Source organism: Nilaparvata lugens, chromosome 9 (assembly GCF_014356525.2).
Source record: "Nilaparvata lugens isolate BPH chromosome 9, ASM1435652v1, whole genome shotgun sequence".
Taxonomy (NCBI): domain Eukaryota; kingdom Metazoa; phylum Arthropoda; class Insecta; order Hemiptera; family Delphacidae; genus Nilaparvata; species Nilaparvata lugens.
The window spans coordinates 7,844,463-7,868,394 of record NC_052512.1 but is presented as its reverse complement, the minus strand read 5'-3'; the positions used below and the strand labels follow the sequence as shown (position 1 = coordinate 7,868,394).

Sequence of the window (23,932 nt, the reverse complement as noted above, 5' to 3'; positions counted from 1 at the left end):
TGCTTGTCGCTGATTACTTTTCTCATTTCTTAATCTTTTCGATTAAACCAACATTCTTCCTATTCAGCTTCTGCCGCGTGTTTTAGACAACATGACTGCACAAAGAATTAATCTCTACTGAACGGAAGAAACGTATCGAGCGAATCTCGGTACTTGCCGCTATTAATTCCACACTCAGTCATAATAGTTACAGAATTATGAGGTTTACGATTCCAAACTTTATGACAAAGTTTAGCAAAATCTTTATAAGAAATATCTCCTCCAACATGATCTCTGTGATTAATTTCAGACTCAATAAATCTATCTTGAAGATTATAATCATATTTGCATTGTCCCTAGTGAAATGTTTCTGTGTAGCTCCATATCTGAATAAATATCCAGTGTCAATATTACGATGTCGTCCCATAGTAAAATATTTCTTATTTGAGGTACATGATTAAGTTGTAAGTCGTCAATATAGCTAAAGAATATTCTGATATTTTGTTCAGGGGAGTATAGATTCAGAATTGTTGTTTATGTAAATTCAATATCTTTCATTTTTGAAAAGACTTTTCTCAAAAACAAGTACTTATCTTGATACTCGCTCTTCGTATGCAAGTATATGTTTTAAATCTCAACCCATTCTTTGAAAAAATTAAATTAAATAGCAAATTGGTCTTGCCACAGCCTGAAGAGCCTATTATAAGGATCCTTGCATTATGAGGTAACAACTTACCATTTTTACACCATGTTGGCATTTCTTTCTGTCTTATAACATTGGAAATTCACTATCAGGATATTACTCATGTTAGACACGTGTACAGCATGTGATCTGATAAGGAACTAATCATTTTTCATAAGTTATCAGGGAGGAGGAGGAGGGTGTGCACTAGACACTACATGGGTGTGTATAGCTTATCACATCGGGATGCAAGCGACAGGCGCTTGCTCTCCCTTTCAATGCACTGATAGAAGTTTCTCACTCCAAAATATCTTCCCTCTCTTACTAGAATGCATCTGTTGCTGCCCTTATCTAAGCCTTAGCAAAATACGAAAATGAATCTTCAGATTAAAATGAAACTGACAAGCATTTTTTGATAAGGATGTATTATATTTACACCAAATCTCTTGTCATATTTACACTGAATGGAATGTATTACATGTGATATAGATTATTTTTCATCTAATAGTGACTTCTACTAATATAACTAGGCGTTGAAAATCCAATCCACTTAACAAGCAATACTTTTTTGTGGCTTTAATATTTTTTCAATCAGATATACTTGTCTCTCCGATTCATTTAATTCTGTTTTTTTAATTCTCCGTAAAACCTACCACTAATTACTTCTCCGTTTAGATCTCGCAAGCTATACGTTACAGGTGAGAAGGAAATATAGAATGAATTACAAAATACTCTGCACTCCAATTTATGTTATAAGATTTATCGAAAAGAACCTTTTCTTTGAGATTTGTACAACATCTCCTAGCTTAAATTTCGGTTTGAATTTTTCCATTTATATTGTCTATTGAATGCAGAATTCAAAGACATTAAAACACGATTACGATCTTTTTCCTCACATCTTTAGGTTTCATTCTAATTGAAGTGTGCATTGTTGCATTATAATCACGAACCAAACTGTCTAGCTGTGATATCCAGTTTTTGGTTCCATGTTCAGTTAAATATCTATAATTTTTGCTTTAATTGTTCTATTAAACCTTTCAACTATGGAGGCTTTCTTATCGCTAAAAACATGATAATGTTTATACTGTATCTATCTAATAACGCTTTAACTTTTGAATTAAAGAATTCTGTTCCCTGATCTGATTGAAACAACTTAACTTCTTTATTTAGAAATAATTGGCTCGAGTGCATCAAATACAGATTGACTTGACTTGTCTTTTAATGGTACACAATATGCAAATTTGAAAAACAATTAATAACAGCTAAGATATACCTATAACCTTTATTAAAACGTGATAAACTGCTCATCTCAATGAGATCGGCTTGAAGCAAGTCTTTTTCACTTTTCAACTCATATTTGCGAGTGGGATAGTTAACGCATGGTACACTATGAAGTTCTAATGCTATCTTAGATCTAATAATATTCATATTTACAACACAAAATCAAAATTAGTGGTGATGCATGCTTGTCATAGGACATACTGAGCAATCAGTTCAGAGTGTTGTTGGCACTCTATAATGTCCGAAAGGTAAAGTGATCACACTGTTCTCAGCAATATATCTCTTATCGTCATAAGGACTCAAACAGATTTTTTCACATTCAATCTGATACATGGTGTGATTATAGGACCTCATCATATTAAATTTTTCAATGTTCACAACGTTCAATCAGCGATTTTATATAATTAAAATTAAGTTTTCTACATTTCACTCCGGTCTGTACACCCTTGCTACACATTTATTTACAGGTTCTTCATTTCGTTACATACTAAATAAGAGTAACTTTGGATCGAAGCCCTACAAATCTATGGACAGGTTTTGAGGCAGTCTCATCCTTGAACTTTCCTACAACTTTATTCTCTCCATGGAAAAGCATGGGTGGTAAGGAGGGTAATTACTAGTGTCGAAAAGGGTCAAATTTTCTTAATCAACTGATACACGTCTTTGACTTTACGTTTAAAAGAAAACTATCTGTATCGGTCATACAGAGTTCTACACGATCCCAGGTATTTTTTTTGTAATTTGCAATAGAAAAAATCGTACATATGGAATTTACTCAACTCCAGTACGGAAAACCCGAATAGACAGGCTTGTTCATTTTTAGTTCCAACTTGCGAGAGAAAACCGCGATCACGTTCGGACTAATTATTTGCCAGCGTTTACATAACGGATTTGAAATGTACTTATCTAACCGTTTTTCATCAGTGATAATTTTAACATTGATTTGCTTGCGACTTGATTGTATCGTCTTAAAAATCGAATTGCAACAGGCCTTAAAGAAGGATATTTCAAATTTATTTTTTGCGTTCTGTCTATTCCGGATATTGAAGTCGATGTAGCTTTTCAGCCAGGGAGATTGGGAAAAGCTAATGACGCATGTACTTTCAATAATTGCAAGCCGAGCTGAAGGTAGAGCTTTAAATTGACGTAGTGACAATGTACTTTTCACGGTCAAAAGTGTGTTCATGAGCTTTTTGGTTCCAGTTTGACCGTTCTCATTGTTTGGTAGTTTGACAGCAATTCGCGCGGCGGGTTTGGTGGAGAGGCGCGAGTGGGAAGCTGGCATGCTTATCATGTAACTCTTGAGGGTACTTGAGATCATTTCTATTATATATCCGGTTTCTGAATTGCTGTCCAAATTCGCGAAATCAAGCTTGGAAATTCTTCCTCTGAGAGGAATTTGAAATTTCCAACAGGTAAGCTTCGGCTCATAGCTTCCGAGTATAAACTGTTTGCATCGATATAAAGGAGATAATTACTCGGTTTTGAAGGGTCGTATGTTTCGGGTAGATGTTGTTATTCGCTTCACAATAACGTTTACCGATGAATGACACCCCACCCCTCATCACTGCCTCAAACATGAGATGCATGTCAGGATGAGTAATCAATTGTAGTTCAACTTTAGTGTGTTTCAACATACATTCCAAGTAAAGTGCGCGAGGGAAAGAAAATGGGTGACATCAAGGCCGTATGAGCTAAAAAGCGTAGACCTCATGGATTCAAAAACTTCCGCTAATAGCATCACGTCCAAACATAAATAGAAATTGTGATATTCACCGAGCGATTTCAGCTTGAATGTCGAGAACACTCTTTGCGCATGCTCATATTCTTCGTGAGACAGAGGTGTATCAGTTAAATCATTATGAAAACATTCGATGGGAGGAAGCGATGTTTCTCGAATTTTCGGGACAACTCATGTATGAGTAAGGATATATTCCTTTTTTCAACAAGAGTTGTCTGTGTTCGCGTGGGGGTCATGAAACACTGAAAATAAACGTTCAAATTTCTTTTCCATGTCTGTACTTTGCACAAAATTACGCACCAATACTTCCAAGGATTCGCCATAAACTTGTAGGAATCTAAAAATTTAATTTTGCCTACTGAAAGTGTCAAAAATCTCTCTGACGTATTTGCGATGCAGGAAATTTCTTTTTACATTTACGAGCGCTTTCAGAATAAAATGCGAATCAAACCCGGAGAAATTGTGAAAATAACACGAAATGTACTCCAGAGTACGAGTTGATAAATTACAAGAAACGTGTGCCGCACATAGGTAATTTCCGGTTTCGTGCGTGGTGACGACATTAATATCGGTGTCTAAAAACGGTTCAGCACAAAGCCCACAGTTTACCGAATTTTGAAACTCGCGCTCTTGACTTTCGGATAAAGCTTGCATTGGAATTTCTCGTTCATATCCTCATACAAAATGTCGCCAGATCTGTAATTTCCTGAAGAAATTTCTCCATGATTTTTCATCTAAACTACTCGATCTATGGAGTACAGGTCCGTAAGCGATTTCCCGTTCACATCGATAACAACAAAACAATAGCCACAGGGAATATGTCGTGCTGTTTTCTTTGTATAGCTATGCCTGATTTCATCCCAATCGGATTCATCATCATCATATTATCGATATTAACAACATAAGTTCTAAATCCACGTAAATGGGTACTTTTCCTTCAACGTAGCACCTAGTTTCTTGAATTTAATTGTCTCTCTGCGTTTAGGATATGAAATCACTGTGATTGAAACTTGGAACAAAGCTGTTCATGTTTCATCAAATTTGCTTTACCATCACAATTTTTAGATTTGTTCGATGTAAATCTATGAAACAGAAATTGCAAATGTGTACTTGTCCGTTGCATTTTGAATGGTGAGAGAGGAAGACGCGATAGCCCGTTTTTCCCGTTTGTGGTATTATTTAAACAGAAATGAGTTTTCCCTGCATCAGCTTTTAGCATTAAAAGGTTAATTTGGTGCTTATGAGTGCGGAAAATGCTCGTACGGTAGCGAAAAACTTTTTGTTGTCATACGCGATGACATGAATTGCAATATCCGGATTTAGTATTTCAAATTTCATAATATCGCGTGTTGTCACCGGGAAATTTACTCCTGCATATTAAGTGTGTGAGCAAACTTGCTCAAATACTTACAGTCAAGCGCGAGTTCCTGGGTTTCTGATGGAAATACGAGCGAGGACTGACCATAAAAAGCATTTTTCGTCAGACAGATTTTTGACATGTATAATACATTTTTGTTTTTAAGAAATTGCGGTGTTTGAATGAAACTGGATGTGAAGATTATATTAAATTTAATCAATTCACATCCAGTGACTCAATTCCTTCAAAACCCAACCGCTGCCGTGTCGAACAAAGTTGTCAAAAGATGACATGATTTTCTCATGGCCAACATGAAATGTTCGTAAAATCTTCATAGTTCTCAAGCATGTTTAGCGCTATGTTGGAGTAACTATGAAGATTATTAGAGATGAGACAGTCTCACTAACTCATCCATCACCACTAATTTATACAACAAAACATTCAGCACGATGAACCACTTCACATTGGCATCATGCTGCTGCATGCTCCCTAATTATATCGAAAACGCGCCATTTCGATCTCTGAGCACATTTCGATACTGATTCCTCGGGATCGTTACAGTTATGCGATGACGCACCGCTGCGGAATGACACATGTAGTCTGCGTTCCCTCGGCATGATGTTAGATTCTGAAGAACAAAAGAATAACGATCAGGATGACATAGAGTTTCATGTATGTTTCTAAATCAGTTGTGAATCGGCATTGGTAGAAGAAGGCTGTGTGTGAAAATGATATCTAAAGATCACATAATGTTGCATGAAAGATTGATTATTTCTTTTGATAAAAGATGGACGAAATCTTCTCCGCATTTGTCGCGGAAAACATGGTGGAAAGAGGGATATATTCTCATCTGCGCCCAAACATTGTGCGATGTGTATTTTGTTCAATTTGTTTGGGAAAATGGGAAGAAAGTGACATACCAGCAATAGAACATGCAAGGTACAGTCCGAACTGTAGAAGGAAAGATAATATAACAATTGTAGAGGAGAATTTCGATAATAATATTCTCGGCAATAGAAGAAAGATATTTAACTTTTAATCGTGTAGATGATTCATCCGTTCAAGGAAAGTTTTTGAAAAGCATCATCTACATTGTGACTTTTGTAAATCATTATCCAATAAAGCAGAGTATTTTGCGAGAAATGGTTATTTTACATAAAAACCATTCTATCTGCAATGTGTCTATTGCAAATATATTATCGAAAATCCATTTGAAAAAGTAATGCATTTACGTTTTGTTTATATGAAGAGTGTGAGAAAGAAGAGAGGGGGGAGGATATTCCAGATATACATACCGTATGTAAAGTGAGGTAAAATCGCATGCATGCAGTATATTGTAGAAGGTTTTTTATCCTCGAGCACAATATTGTCCTCCAATGACACAATCCTCCCCTCCGAGGACAAATATTGTCCTCCGATGACAAAAATCCTCCCCTCCGAGGAAAAATATTGTCCTACGATGAGAAAAATCTCCCCTCCGAGGACAAAAACTGTCCTCCAAGGACAAAAACTGTCCTCCGAGAACAATTTTCCTCTCCTCCACAGAGGATAAAATCAAAGTGAAAATGTACTTACATGTACTGGTTGATGCTGCGTGAATCTCCTCAACTGCACAGGTGGCTATGCTTCCTTTCAGATTGATTCCTCTCAGGTGTGTTGCCTCGACTAGAGCTAACTGGTTATGAGGTCCGGAACTCAAGTTGAGAGGTGAGAAAATGCTGTGAAAACAATGAAATATTTAATAACTGAACTGAAATCAATCGAGAGGTGAGAGTGCTATTCAAAAAATGTTTGAGTGAGCCCTATGTGAAATGTTGTGAAAACAATGAAATATTTAATAACTGAACTGAAATCAATCGAGAGGCGAGAATGCTATTCAAAAAATGTTTGAGTGAGCCCTATGTTGAAATGCTGTGAAAACAATGAAATATTTATAACTGAACTGAAATCAATAAGCATCATGAGACCCTATTCGAAATATGTTTAAGTGAGTTGACATGGAGGAGATTTTTTCAGCTTCTAGCAGGTGATTTCACCGTCCCATGCCGAGTTCTAGATGAGATTTTTTTTTCTTTCGTCTTCTAACACATGCAAGGATGCTATTCAAAAAATGATTTAGTGACAGTTTTTTGTGAGGAGAGAGAATACTTAGAAATCTGAGTATTGCCGATAACGATGTGGGAGCAGTGTTGTAGAGGAGAAATTTGAATTTTTTTGCCTTGTAGCACGCTTTGCTCTCACTCGCATGAGCCTGGAACAGAGAGAGAAACATATGGTATATAAACAGAAGTGATGAGAGGAAAATTATCATTACATCTGAGTCTACTTGAGTGCACTTCACGATGAGTTCTCCATCAACATCTTCTCCATAATGCGTGCTGCCGGATAGCCCACCAGCACAGCAGCGAGTGCTCAACTATTGGCAGCGCAAAGCTGCCACGCTGCTGAGTCACCACTGCTGCTGCTGCTGCTGCACCGCTCCACTCAACGTGGAACCACCATCGCGGGTGGCGAGATCGTGGTCGGGGACAGTCCTATCAACGCTTGGCTCCAGCTGCTACCTGGGCACCGCCGCGAGCGGTGCTAACTACTCTACTGAAAAACAGGCAGAAGCAGGGGAAGCAGAAGTTGATGTTTGAGGAGGAGGGAAGTTAGTGGGGATGAGGAGCAGTCAATCTTCTCACAAACAAAGGGTAGTTTCAACAAATATTATTAACTTGTGTATGCAAGAATTTTTTTTTCCATGATTGATTGTTAAAAAATCTGTGCACATACAAGTCTTTGATTATTTGATATGAATATTATTTGAAGTGATTAGAAATTGATTGCAAGGAAATATTATTTGAAATGATAGAAATGGAATTATGAGATATTATTGTTTAAAGTAATTGATCATGAATAAATTATTTGTTAGCAATACTTCCTTGAAGTGATTAGAAATGATTGCAAGGAAATATTATTTGAAAACTGATTAGAAATGGAATTATGAGATATATTGTTTAAAGTAATGATCATGCATAAATTATTTGTTAGCAATATTATTGAACTGATTAGAAATTGATGACAAGGAAATATTATTGAAGTGATTAGAAATTGATGGCAATGAAATATATTTGAATGATTAGAAATGGAATATGAGATATTATTGTTTGAAGTAATCGATCATGCATAAATTATTGTTAGCAATATTATTTGAAATGATTAGAAATGATGGCAAGGAATATTATTTGAAGTGATTAGAAATTGAATTATGAGATATTATTGATAGAAGTAATCGATCATGCAACAAGTATTTGTTACCAATATTTCCTTGAAGTGATTAGGAATTGATGCCAAGGAAATATTATTTGAAGTGATTAGAAATTGAATTAGAGATATTATGATTAAAGTAATCGATCATGCTACAATTATTTGTTACAATATTTCCTTGAAGTGATTAGAAATTGATTGCAAGGAAATATTATTTGAACTGATTAGAAATGGAATTATGAGGATATTATTGTTTAAAGTAACGATCATGCAACAATTATTGTTACCAATATTTCCTTGAAGTGATTAGAAATTGATTGCAAGGAAATATTATTTGAAGTGGTTAGAAATTGAATTATGAGATATTATTGTTAAAGTAATCGATCATGCAACAATTATTTGTTATCATATTATTTCAATAACTGATATTACTCACTTTATGCAGAGAATGCCAATTCAATGATGTCAAGTTGAGATTATGACAATAATCTGATGTAGAGATCAATAATCTATTGATCAAGTTCTCTAGTATGATGATAATCTGAAACAATAAGACACTAATCAAATATTTTTCAAAAGAAACGAGCTGGAATGGACGAGAACTCATCCATGCTGCCGCTGATGAGGAGATGCGGCGAGGGGAGGAGGAGGATGAGATGGAGTTCGTAACAATTGTAAATGCACCAATGCCCAAACCGTGGATCCCGCTGAGGGAGTTAAAGGAGCGCACTCCCTACACCATTATTGGCGTGAGGGAACAGACAAATATTCACGGACGACGAGTAATTTTAAAAATTACCAATGTAGGAAGCAAATCTACGAGTGAGGTGTATTTACCGCAAAGATTTGCTTCCTGCATTAGCTCAGAGAAAATACACCAATTTAACCTCAAGTGTAAAAATTTTGTGATGCTGGTAACACATAGGTCGGCAAATTGGTCTGATATAAAAATTGTTAAGCAATAACAATTTTTATATCTATACAATTCGTTGACTTATTTGTTATGAATTGTATAGTTGAATGTAGTGATTAATAATAATAATAATAAATTGTAATATTGTTTTTATAAAAATTGTTTTCAATTCTTACCTGTTCAATTCACAATGATAGTAGAAACATACACGGAAGAAATGGTTTACGTGCTTACACTCTGTTGTGAATGATATATAAATAAGGTGAGCGCCCCTTTTATAGTTTTGTTGCAAGCATGCTCAGTAGTCTTTACTGCTACACACCACACACACACACACACACACACACACACACACACACACACACACACACCACACACACACACCACACACACACACACACACACACACACCACACACACACACACACAACACACACACACACCACACACACCACACACCACACACACACACACACACACACACACACAACAACACACACACACACACACACACACACACACAACACACACACACACACACACACACACACACACACCACACACACACACCACACACACAACACACACACCACACCACACACACACACACACACACACACACACACACACACACACACACACACACACACACACACACACACACACACACACACACACACACACACACACACACACACACACCACACACACACACACACACACACACACACACACACACACACCACACACACAGCCGTACAGCCAAGTGGCGGCTTCGTGACTCCTCGCTCCCTCCCACATCTGTTTGGCACGTGTTCCTGCAGATGTGGGTGGGCGCGCGATGCCGGGCCTCATTTCCCCCTTTTCAAATTGCATTCACCTTTTCAGATTATTTGTTATTTGAAATAATATTCTTATCATTCAAGCAATGTTATAAGCACAAAGCGTGTGAATTCATTTCCAACTCAATTAAAAATTAAACCAATTCAATTTTCTTTTGATTAAGTTGGTGTAATGATTAATTAATTAATTAACCTCAGTTAATGTTCAACCATTGAGTTGAAAGGTAAGAAAATGGTATGTAGGAGAAAGCAGAGTTAGAGGAAACAAGGTAAAGGAATCTTGAGTTCAGCGACAAAACTTTTTAAGGGTGTGTCAGGTTTGGCAGGTAATGTCACATCAACTATTTTAAATAAGGTAATTGATAACCTGCAGGATGAAATTCATATTCCCGGATACCAGTGGTGTGGCCCAGGCACAAAGGTTAATGAAAGGTTAACCTTTCGGCGGGCGCGCAGCCTCACTGCGTGCGGCATTTCCAGTAAAGTTTGAATTTTGGCGGGAAGTAGTGGGAGAAATGCCTTGGGAGCTAGATGTAATCCTAGTTCACTTTATTTCCGCTTGGCTCGCATGAAGAAATGTCATAGAATAACTTCCTGTCAGTCATGTTCAGTCATTCAAAGAGAGGAGTCAGATTTGCCGCACGGAGTGAAGCACGCGCCCTGTCACAACACTACACCAACCGCATTCAGTGCTGCAGGTGCCTGCTCATGTGAGGCTTCAAGATCAGCACCAGCAATGTAAGTACAATGTATTTTGACTGTATCATCGTGGGTTTTTACCTATTTTCTAAACATAGAGACTAAAAATTCCTTGTCTAACTAGTAAGTAGTTAGAGGGGGGAATAGGTGGGAGGTAGCAGGGGTGAAATTTATTCCATCTCCCTACAGTGGCGGATCTTGAAATTATTTTATGGGGGGGGGGATTGAACCAGGGCCGGACGGGAACCCCTAAAATACCGCTGACTTTGAATTTAGAAAGGGGCTCACCCCTATATTACTGGACTCTATAGGCTATTCAAGTATTTCAAATTCAGTGATTTTATTCAATTTTATACAAAAATGTCACTAGGCATAAATATAGAGAATGTCTTGCTACTTCTCTTGCACTAAGAAATTTTTCTAAGAAACCTTTTATAATCCCAATAATCCTGAAATAAAATGAAATTTTCTCAAGATAATACAGATTCCCTGCCATTTTTCCTAAAATGAGACTAGTGGCAGTTGATAGGAATGAATAAGTATCTAATTTGAGCATCATAATTTTCTTCAATCATTAGAACAGTCTCCAAGAAATTCTTAGAAGATATCATTTTTTAACATATTTTCGCTATTTCCACCATCATTTTGAATCATATATAGCATATTGATGGAATTTTCAAGGTCGCATAAGTTTCAGCTAGGAATAATACATTAGTTATTGTTTCAAGTAGGCTATTCTGTTCACTGGGGCGTGAGTAGGGCGTCTGTTCACAGACATAAATGGTTTTGAGGAAAGTAACTTCAACCAGACCAGGGAGTTCAAACTAATTAAATTGGTAAAAAATTTATATTCTCAGAAAAATTTCTTTAGATATTTTGGGGGGTTACAGCCCGAAACTACCAGAATTTTAATTTGAGTTTCAATTTTTTCAGGGCACATTTTGTACGAGATGAGGATATTTCCCAGCTTCTCCAAGAACTTGAAGATGAAGAACGAGAGAATATGGACCAACCGGACAGAGAGAATATTGATGATTCAGATATCGCAAATGAATTTGAGGACGAAATACTTCACCACCAACTTACCGACTCTGAGTCTGAACAAGAAAATGAACAGGTTATGGACTTTGAACATCCTGGTGCTCCAGAATCAGATGATTTTTCGTTTTTTATAGGTAAGGACAAAGAAACTATTTGGTGCAGCAAACCAGTATCGTCACAATCTAGAACCAGCGCAAAGAACATTGTTAAAATCTTTCCATATCCTAAAATATCTGCCCGAGACACAGCCACAGAATTGGACGCGTTTTTGAAAATTTTTGATTTGAATATGATTGGCTCCATAGTCGATAATACAAACATCTTCATTGACAATAAACGTGAAAAAACCAAGTATTCAAGAGAAAGGGACTGCAAAAATACTTGTCAATTAGAAATACTCGCTCTTATTGGGGTGTTGTTCCTCATTGGACTGAAAAAAGGTAAACACACTGACTGTCGTGAGTTGTGGGATGGTGAACATGGAACAGGAATGCCAATTCTTCGTGCCACTTTCAGCTACAAGCGGTTTTTATTTTTACTGCGCTGTCTCAGGTTTGATAATGTTCATACTCAAAAGGACAGAGAGAAGACTGACAGGATCGCAGCAATACGAGATTTGCAAACCCAATTTGTTAACAACTGCCAAAATAGTTACAATCTGGGTGAGTTCGTCACAATTGACGAAATGTTAGTTGCATTTCGGGGGCATTGTGGTTTTGTGCAATACATACCAAACAAACCTGCAAAATATGGACTAAAATTCTATGCTCTCTGTGATAGCAAAACATTTTACACTTGGTCTGTTGAGTTGTATTGCGGTAAACAAAAGCCAGGTCCTCACTCAATGCCAAATAAGGCGATTGATGTTGTCAAAAGACTAGTTCACCCAATCAGAAAATCTAATTGCAACCTCACCACCGACAACTATTACAGCAGCTATCCTTTGGCCACCTACTTGCTTGAAAATGGGCTTACATTCTTGGGAACTCTAAAAAAAAACAAGAAAGAAATTCCACCCGAGTTTTTACCTATGAAATCACGAGCTGTGAATTCCTGTCTGTTTGGATTCCAATACGATGTTACTCTTGTCTCTGTCATGACCAAACCCACGAAAGGAGTGCTACTGCTATCAACTATGCATGATACTGATGAAATTGATGAGGTCACGAACAAGTCTGTTGTAAACCTTGATTACACAGCACGAAAGGAGGGGTGGATACTGTTGACAAAATGTGTGCAGCCTACTCAACTTCAATGATCACAAGACAATGGACAATGGCATGTTTTTTCCGATTTCTTGACGTGGCAAGCATCAATGCCAATGTGATTTTCAACAGCAATCAACCAGAGAAGAAGACTCGACGACTTTATAAGAGCTCTTTGTTTCCAGCTGATGGACAGCCAACTAAAAGAGAGAGCTGGAATGAAAAATCTTCCCAAGGATGTCTCCTGTTTTCTCGAAAAATATCGAGAAGCACCAGCTCCTGTGCAATCCTGCCAAAAACGAATTGGACCATGTCACATTTGTGGGAGTCATAAATGGAATAATACTTCCGTCCATTGCAACAAATGTGGTAAACATGTTTGCAAAAATCATTCAATTCGGGAAGTTCAATGCCAATACAGGTACTCAAGAGGCTGTCGAAGAAGACTGAAATAATTTTGTTTCCAATTATTTTTATACTTGTTATTTACCAATTTCCTTATTTGCTTTGGCATGTGCTACATATTTATTATTATTATTACTTATTCATTTTTATATACCTATATATAACTTTTTATACCTAGTTATTATTATTACCTATTTTTCATTCATTTGCACACTTCTTACTTTGGTATTTACATATTTTCATTATAAGTGCTATTAAGCTATTTTTTACATTAAAATTTAAAAAAATATGGCTCTGTTACTAGCTACTTTCTTGTAAAATGAGTTCCTATTTCAAATCAAATTTCTTTATGATGGATTTATTATTATAAAAAGTTTACCATTACTGTTTATTACTGGTCAAATGTTGACAAAATAAATTTTAATTATTGTAATGATAATATTTCTTTGAAACAATCCTTTTACCCATGAATAAGACGCGACTTTTGCCTTCAAAAACCAAAAGTTTGATCAGCCTCACAAAGTGCGGCGCGCGCCCACTCATGGGATACCAAAGGGCGCGCCCGCCGAAAGGTTGAAGAGAGGTGATCATGGTATAATTCATTAGATAGAGCCTGTAAGGTACATGATATAGCGTATATGCAAAATAGTGATAATAAAACTCAAGCAGTGGCTGACAGAGCTCTAGCAAACGCTGCGTGGGACATTATCAAAAATCCACAAACACCTCCTGCCGAGAAAGCACTTAGCTATCTTGTTACAAACGTCATGAAAGCTAAAGCAGCGTTTGGTGGGTCTTTGAGAAAGAAGAAGAAGAAGAATGAGAGGAGAAGTTATAGTAATGATATTAGATGCAAAGCTATAGCTCAGTTGAAAAAGCATATTGCAGGAAAAGGGTATTTTTTGAAGCCTTTTCCCAGTATTAATGGAGGGAGAGTTTTAATTCCACCCCCTCCACCACCCCCATCATCATATGGAGTGAGTTTATTCCCTCAAAAACAAGTTAAGAAACGAAGAACAACAAAGAAGAGTAGGAAGAAGAAGAAGAAGAAGAAGAAGAAGACATGAATATTGAAGGAGAATTGAGTAATTATGATTTGATTGATTGGTTGAAATTATTACAGATTCGGCTAAGAGGTATATATATGCTAGATGCATTACCCAAAAAAATTCTAAAAAACGAGAATGCAATTGTGAATTTAGCGTGGGACGGTGAGGATGGCACACATTGGGTTGCATATAAAAAAGTCAGCTCTAATGTTTGGTATTTTGATCCAATTGGAAGTTTACAACCGCCATACGAATTGGACAAATATTGGAAAAGAGAAATTGGAGTAAATATATTTTATAATGTAGAGCACATGAAACCATTAAATAGCAATTTTTGTGGTCATCTTACATTATTGTTTCTTGCAAATCAGTTGTAATAAGTGTTTGTGCTGGACACACATTACAAGATGGTTGTTATTACATTAAGATCTAACACAAGTAACCTCTATGAACATTTACAAGGAATTATAGAATTGGATAAAAATCGTGAATGGGAAATTGGATTGATTAATTTTTGTAGTTCTAATAGTATTGCAAACATTAACAAAGGAACAAATTCCAGCTTCAAATATGGCGATAGATTAATTGAGCTGGATACGGGTACATATGAAGTTGAGGATATTATAAAATCTTTAAAGAATAAATTGAATATTGATGAGAAGAAGAAGAATAAACTTATTATACGCCCAAACGTAAATACTATGAAGATTGAAATTCATTCTGATAAAGCCATTGATTTAACACGTACTGATTCGATTGGTAAGATACTTGGTTTTGTAATGTTGTTTTGCAGCCAATAAATGGCATTATTCTCAGCATTTGGTTAACATAACAAGCATTGGTAGTATTGTACTCGAGTGTAATTTAGCATGTGGTAGTTACTCTGACGGAAAACAAAAACATATAATCTACGAATTTTTACCAAAGGTTCTTAGTGGCTATTTAATAAACGAAGTACCATCACCAATTATTTATGTACCTTTGAATACGCATCGAATTCAAACTATTAATGTAAAGGTAACAGACCAGAATGGATCGTTTATTGATTTCCGTGGAGATACAATTACAATTAGGTTACACATACATGAAAAACAAAAGTAAACGTAATGGGTTATCTTGTTTTCAATCCACATTCAAATAAGATGTGTACACGCAATGTCATTAGAGAGACGAACGTGAGAGCGTCAACACCTAAAAACAAACGTGCTTTGTCGGCTAAAAGTGTGAGAATATTAGAAAAGTGAGGTTTTATAGTTGATTGGCGGAATGTTAGGAGGAGTGGCAGCAATTAGTGAAATTCTGGATGTGGAGACAGACCTTCAGTTTTATAATGGTATAACCAAATTCCAATTCCACACTCATACAGTTTATTCGGGACAGGAAATAGAAAACTCTGATGAGGCACGTATTGGCATAAATTCTTAAGATCTCTATTCTTTACCTTGCAAATCATTCATATTTATTGAGGGAACAGTTAACTGTACAAAACCGGGAACAGCCCCGGCTGATGCACCAGTTGCGGCAGACTATAAATTAAGCAGTAACATAATCGGCAACCTTTTTGATGAAATACGATATGAATTAGCAGGTCAGCAAATTTCTAAATCAAGATTGATTGGATTAACATCCACAATTGAAGCTATTCTAGTGAAGAATACGCTCGATAAGAAACATATCACTTGGCTGGTTTTGACAGATCAGGATATGAGCTAACGGATAATAAATTCACTTTCTGTGTACCACTGAAATTAATCCTGCCGTTTTTTGAAGATTTTCAAAGAATAATTTTAAATTTGAAACAGGAACTCGTCTTATTGAGGTCACCGATAGACCTAAATTGTTTTGAGTCCGCAAGTGGAACAAGCATTAGTGTGAAAATTACAAAACTGCAATGGAGAATGCCCTACATAACTTTAGAAGATCATGTAAGACTGAAATTTTTGAGACTGCTCGATGCTGACACTCCACTGAAATTAGGTTTCCGCCATTGGGAAATTTGTGAATTACCAAATTTGCAAAATTCACTTAACCATTCTTGGGCAGTTCGCACCACATCGAGTTTTGATAGTCCAAAATACGTTATAATTGCATTTCAAACTGATCGTAAGAATAAAATTAAAAAATCAATATCTAATTTCGATAGCTACTGTATTTACAATGTTAAAGTATATTGAACAGCGAGTATTATCCATATGAAAATCTGCTAGGTGAAAAGGAGGTATTATACCAGATGTTCTTGGATTTCTCGCCCTCGTATTATAATCATTCAATCAATAGCAAACTCGGAACAGAAATTGACTTTAAAACGTTTTGTGAATCAACACCAATGATTGTTGTAGATTGTTCGCACCAAGCAAGTCATTTGAAATCATCGACAGATGTTTGTATTGAAATGGAATTTAATAGTGCAGTACCTGCAAATACTTCTGCCTATTGCGTTTTAATTAGCGATCGTGTGATGGAGTACACACCTCTGACGAGCATGGTGAAAGGAGTTCAGTAATTTTATTGATAGAGCGCACCGGCTGCAATATTATATAAGGTGTGCACTCTGACAAATTTGGTTCATTATCAGTTTCACCTTTGAACAGGTAACATCTAAAATGTCCTATTCTTTGTGTTCTGATATTTTGGACAAGCCGCAAACTCGCTCTATTGGTATCCAGTGCGATCTTGATTCCGATAGTTTCTATTATGAACCAAGCTGCGGTACACCGATCCAGAAGCCACTTCAGGTGGAGGAGGAGGAGGAGCAGAAACGAGAAGAGGGGAGGGAGAAAGACGAAGGATTCGAGGAGCCAGCCGCCGCCGAAGAGAAAGAAGTGGACAAGCAAGCAAGTGCGAAAATTGCTACAGTTGATCTTCACTGGTTTAAACAAGATTGTAATCAAATTATTGTGAAAGAACTTGCCATAATTGATCAGTTTATTAATTCTATTGTATTCCATTTCAAATCACCATTTGCAAAGACAGAATTGAGTGCAAAATTGTATAACAATGTAACATGGTTAGAACGTCACTATCATAAAATAAAATGGGAAGATGGAGATTTAGAATACACTGACTCATTAATATGTGATTACCTTGTAGGTTATGGGAAAATTTTCACAAAAGGAACTGAGAAAGCAAAGTTTTGAGAAGATTACATACTAACGTTCAATGTATACCAGAGGATTTTCCAAAACCCGATTTCAGCTTTTCACTAGTTCATGGTGTTATGCTGTGTGTAACATTCATAAAATAGACCAGATGCCCGGTGTGCTTTGTTCAGTACTCAACATTATAATTCTTTGTTGTTTAAAAATATGTATCAGACAAATAATTTCTTGTGCGAAAACAATCGAATGCAAAGTATGAAAATGGTGACGATGTACACGAATTCGCAGAAAAGGAACTTTGCTCGTTATGGATTCTTCTACAATGGAAAAGAGATTCAGTGTGTTTATTGCATGCATGCATTGAGACTGCATAAAGCACGTACATGTTGTCTGTCGGCAATTAATGAAGAAAGACCACTTAATTACTCTATAATAGTTCCTGCATACACTTAGTTTTGTTCATTCGCTTATCATGGATCCGAGAAAGTGGTTGGCTGCTGACAACGAGTTGGAAGTGAGGTTAAAAAACTGTATTGATTGGTATGATGAGTGTGAAAGTGCAATTAGGAAATCAACTCATGAAAATTATACTTTGGCGAAACAATTGAAAGACATTTTTCTAAGCACAGTTAATTTAAATGACATAAGAGACTATCTATGTTATTATCGTCCTCATAATTTGTGTATAGATAAGCTAATTAAAATTGAAGATGAAATTATGATAGTTGTGGTGATAGTAAATAAAACGTTTTCTGCTTCAAATGATTTTTCATCCGTATCCTACTCACTTTTAGTTTAGTAGCTGCTTAGAGCTAGAGCTGACAACAACAACGCTTGTGGTGCGATCTTTTTTATACAAGCGAGACACGAGCCCCTTCAAGTTGTAGGTACAACAAGTGCATCTCATCAATTTATAGAACAGAGACACATGCCAAACATCTGGGAAGCCGTTAACATGCAGTGTTATGGTTTTTCAAAATTCAAAAAATTAACTCGTCTCTTGATGGGAATTCATTTAACGAATTTGATTCAATTGCTAAGAATATTAAATTTCCAACAGGATGTCAAGATGTTGATTTACCGTTAACAAAACAGAAAATGTACACTTTCCTATTTATCTGAAATATTCGAACTGCTCGATATACTAGACAGCGCCATCTACATTATTTGTACAAATGATTCGCCATTATCTGTTGTTAAAAATTCCGATGAACTTTGGAAAAGCTTGTACGATATTGCAGATAAAAAATGTAAAAGAACTTAGATCATTGACCTCTCTCTGGATTCACTAGTACAGTATAGATGTGAGAGAAGGATTCGCTTTAATATGACAGTATAGATGTAGAGTGATAGGGAATTTCTCAATTTACTTTAATCTGTCAGTATAGATTTAGAGTGATAGGGAATTTCTCAATGCACTTCAATTTGTCAGCATAGATGTAGAGAAAAGGATTCACTTTAATCTGTCAGCAAGGGAATTTTTCCCCCTCAAAGGGAAATTATTTTTTCCCTCACTTTCTTCATCCCCCTCATCTATACTGGGTAAGGGGAAGGGGATAGAGAGAGAGAGATATCTCTTTTCATCCCCCTCATCTCCACTGGGCAAGGGGAAGGGGTTAGAGAGAGAGAGAGAGAAAGATATATCTCTCTCTTTTCATCCCCCTCATCACCACTGGGCAAGGGAAGAGGAAATCTATTTTTAGAACACCCCCCAACACCCCCCACCCGCAGAGTGGTGGAAGGGGTGGCGGGATGGACGAGGGTGGAGAGGGGGGAGGGGATTCCGAGCAAAAAAGTGTGTTTGAACTCTTAAAATTCATCTACTTTTGTACGACATTTTGCTGTCCTTATGAATTCTAACATTTTGAACGGAACTTGAAAACATCATATGTTTGAAATCATGTGTTCAATCTAGTAGAATTTATAATGACGGCAAAATATTGAACGATCAAGAATCGATGTGTGTGTAGTTAGTCTAAAGCCGGCTCCAGACATGCGTCATTCAGCAACCAGCGAATGTTCGGCGTTCGGCGAACTATTTGTCTTGATATTTGCTGATTAACAAGCACACATCTACCCACATGCGTGGTTTGCCGTGCACTTGCTCGTTTTGGGAATAGCTAATATTCGTCAACTGAATGCATCTACCGTCAACATGGATCTCGATATTGAAGATGCTCTTCTTGCTTATCCTGCTGTTATAAATAACCAACTAACCCTATGTACCCTGGTCAATAACTGTATAGGACATGAAAAACCCTAGAATTTTAACTTCAATTGATATAAAATTTATTTGTAGAAATTTTTAAAACATTTAAAGAATTCAGGTTATAATTCAGTAACCTGGACGGTACTGGTTACTATCTAGTTTTCATAAAGATTTAACTATTCGTTAACTAGCAGGTAGCCCGTGCTCCGCAAGGTTTATTTTGAAAGTTGACAAACTGAAAACTTGAGCGAGTTGAATCTTGAAGAGGTTGAAGTTTAGGACTAGAACCATCCTCGGTTAGTTATTTATGCAAATTTCAAGTTAATTTCAGTCCAAGTTTTTCAACTTGGTAGTAGCATAATAAAGTGACAGAACTCAAATCTAGATAGAGTACCTCTTCGAAACAGTTGTTAACTGGCAACTAAATTAATAATTTTGTCTGGTTGGCATTAAGTGAGTTGACTTTCTTAGGTTGGCACCAAGTTGAAGATTTAAATTCACTTATCGCAGAAAAATTGATTGGGCACTGCTACTTCAATCCTGGGAATATTATATTACTAGCCGTCAGGCTCGCTTCGCTCGCCGTATCCGTTTAGCCAGACGTTTAGTCTGGTTCCCCGACTGGATGTCCTAACATATGATAAAAATGCTCAAATGAAAAATGCAGGCGAGCGAAGCGAGCCTGCTGATCTCATTCTAGGACAATCCAGTTGGGGATCCAGGGGGCGGAGCCCCCTGGCTAGACGGATATGGCGAGCAAAGCGAGCCTGACGGCTAGTAGTTCTATATTAACATATGGTATGTACATTTCATGTGCCTTTTGCCGAATATTCGTCCACTTTGATTTTCGACTCTGACCGGGAAAACAACGAGCATGAATGTTCACTGCTTGCCGAATACCAATCATCCATCCACACTACTCGTGATTCGGCGAGTCGCTGCTCGGTATTTGCCGAATGACGCATGTCTGGAGCCGGCTTAAAGGTGCGTACAGATATACGCGCCGCGAACATGAGCAATTCACTTTTAATCAGCTGATGCCAAGCTTTTTATATCTGTATCTTACCGTTTCTGTAAAAATACAGATATAGACAGCTGATTAAAAGTGAATTGTTCATGTTCGCGGCGCGTTAATCTGTACGCACCTTTAGAAGTAGCCCTCATTCATCTTGCTCAAATGCTGCAGGCATCAAACGAGGAGACGTTCTATCGAGTTGTGAACCTTGCTACAACCAAAGTAAGAAAATTGTTCGAAAATGGGACGGATGAAGAAAAAATTTGTGAAATAGCTCGCATTTATCATTCAATCGACGTGACAGTGAACAGCGAACTAACACCTGATAAAAGAACAGTGGTTCAAATTCGTCAGATCAGATATTTCACTAAGAGCACTGGCAAGCAAGTGAAATTCGGTGAGTCGTAGAGTTCCAGTTACACACACATAGAATTTTTCAACTATTTAATTCTTTTTCACCACACTGCACAGAAAGCAACTGTTTTCAGTCCCTACGTAGATCTGGAAGACATTGTTTGCAGACAACTCTCGTCTGATGTCAGAACAGGTTTCTTTCCGGCCTTGCCGGAAGAGTACCTTTCCTGCCACTAACATGGAACTAAGAAAGGTGATCGAAAAACAGCTGATCAAGAAACTTTTCATTATTTGTGTTCATTATTCAATAGTTAGAACATTTATAATAATATCATCTGATTGTCATTTGAAAGAATAAAAAAGTATAAACTCAACCTCCCACATAATTGAACATCTTCTTTTAGATTATTTAGACAATCAGAATGAAAATAAAAATACTAGGACAATTTCCTGATATTCAGATTACCTCAGATTTGCTAGAGCTATCACCTTTCACTTCTGCTTTCAGAAGTGCTTAGTAAACAACTATTCTCATATATATTGTTTATTATTGTTTGTGGCGAAAAATAGCGTTTGCACCACGGGCAAAATGTTTTTCCGCCTCTCAATCTTTTCTAGTCCTCAGCCTATGGCCTCGGACTTGAAACCCGATTTCGAGCCGGAAAAATCTCATTTTCTGCTCTAGGTGCGAAATATACTATATTGGATTAGCACAAACAATACAACGATCGGAAAAGAAAAAACAGGCTATTGCCCAAAATTTCTTCAATTCCTAATAATTTAGTTTCAAATTGTCCAAATATTATACATAGGTTATATCCATTCTAATTTCTACACCAATACACAATCTGAAAATATGAATTAGAATAAAACAAAAAGAATTACATTTGAATAGATTGGTAATAAAACTTTCATAAAAATGTTTTTGTTTTTACAATATTTTGCCATCCTTATAAATTCAATTGGATTAAACAGATTTTGTCAAACAGATTATGTCTGTCAAGTTCCGGTTGATCTATAGTGAGGTCCACGTTATTATAGCAGTGGAGAAAGATAGGGGAGCAACGTTGCCAATCGTCTGTCTTGTCAATGCCTTCCATAGATTGTAGCTGATACAGGTTATTGATGTAATATGAACTGTTCATTCGCTTTTAAAATAAACAATTATATTTTACTAACCGAGAAATTATATTTTTCAATAATTTCTTAATGCATTTTCATAAATAAGATGAAATATTTTGTTAATAATTATTAATTCTACATTGTTAAAAGACGATCTTACAACAGAGCAAAATGAAAAAGAGATAGCGCTATCCGCTTTTTGATAGACAAGGATAGCAATACCATTGCTAACTGAACACTGACATTATAACGTGGACCTCACTATAATAGAATGTATAAGGACGGCAAAATATTGTACGTCGAGAAATCGATGTGGGTGTAACTGTTTGAGAGTGTGAATAATATAGAGTACTGTACCATCTCAATTGTATTTTATTCCAAGTTCTTGATTGCCAATTTTTATCAATATTTTCCCCTATACTTCAGGTTTTGTGGCAGAGAGGACCAGGAGTCCTAACTCCGCCCCAATAAAGGCAAATAATCAATCAATCATCACTCTTTTTCTCTCTCTCTCTCTCTCTCTCTCTCTCTCTCTCTCTCTCTCTCTCCTCTCTCTCTCTCTCGCTCTCTCTCTCTTTAGTCAGTGCCTGTCGTGCATGTAATGCACTTCCTGTTCCTATCAGGTCCATCAAGAGCCGAGTGAGCTTCATCCTGACTTTAAAAAACATCTTTTGGAACAAATGACTGAAACTGTCCAGCCCTAAAACGATCACATGACACCATCCCTCACCCATCCCACCAATTCAAACCTATAAACCTACCTGTCATAGAATAAATTGTGTATATATAAATATATTTATATATATATATATATATAATATATATATATATAATATATATATATATAATATATATGAACTCATGTTATTATAAATTAGCCACTGCATACTGCTGTAGTATGCAATATTATTGAAAGCTGATCACCCTAGTCTACTTTCAGCCTAACCATTTTATTAATTAATGATTTGATCTTACTTACTTATAGAATTATTTTACTCATTTTCTGTTTTTTTTCTCTTAAATCTTCATATTAATTGGAACTTTTACATTATTTTCATTTTAAATAAATCCTTAGTTGAACTAATGGAATTAACGTTTTGCTAGAGAGTTAGTGGGAAGGATACTTCAAATATTCTTTCCGAAGAATGGACATTGATATGTCCAAAGCTCCATCAATTTATGTAGATGCATAACAATATTATCTATTTTATCTATAGTCATTACAACTTAATTTACAGATGAATTGACAAATTGCTTTGTCAATTCAATTGATGAATTTACAAATTGTTTTTTTTTCATATCATATACAGCTCAATAATTATTTTCTTAATTATATTTTGTAAATTCATCTATAATTTTACTGTATTGTAAGCTATTGTAATAAGTGTATAAGCCAGTATATATTGTAATCTACATAATAAAGTACTCAATCAATCTCTTTCATCTTACTCACTCCCATAAATCTGAACATTGCCTTTCAACCAATCTGCATGAAGAAATTGTTAACTGCTTGGATAAAGTACTCACTTCATTAATCAATTAAACACGCGCAAGCGCAAATTTTACCATGCTTATGCAGAAACTGTTTTCTTTTCTTTCACAGAGGGTTTTATTATATCAAGTCATATCAACGAGCCAAAAGAAGTAGGAAACCCTCTATTAAAGTGAGTAATGGATCCAGGTGATCTTCT

General features: G+C 36.3%; 1 protein-coding gene across 1 annotated transcript in view; it reads left to right on the top strand.

Moving 5' to 3' along the window:
• LOC111057886 overlaps positions 1–23,909 on the top strand; it is a 34,506-nt gene extending 10,597 nt beyond the window's left edge. Inside the window, exons 3-4 of the mRNA XM_039435774.1 lie at positions 20,937–21,162; positions 23,845–23,909. Of these exons, the coding sequence (XP_039291708.1) occupies positions 20,937–21,162; positions 23,845–23,909 (291 nt within the window). The remainder of the gene's footprint in view (positions 1–20,936; positions 21,163–23,844) is intronic.
• The last annotated feature ends 23 nt before the right edge of the window (positions 23,910–23,932 follow it).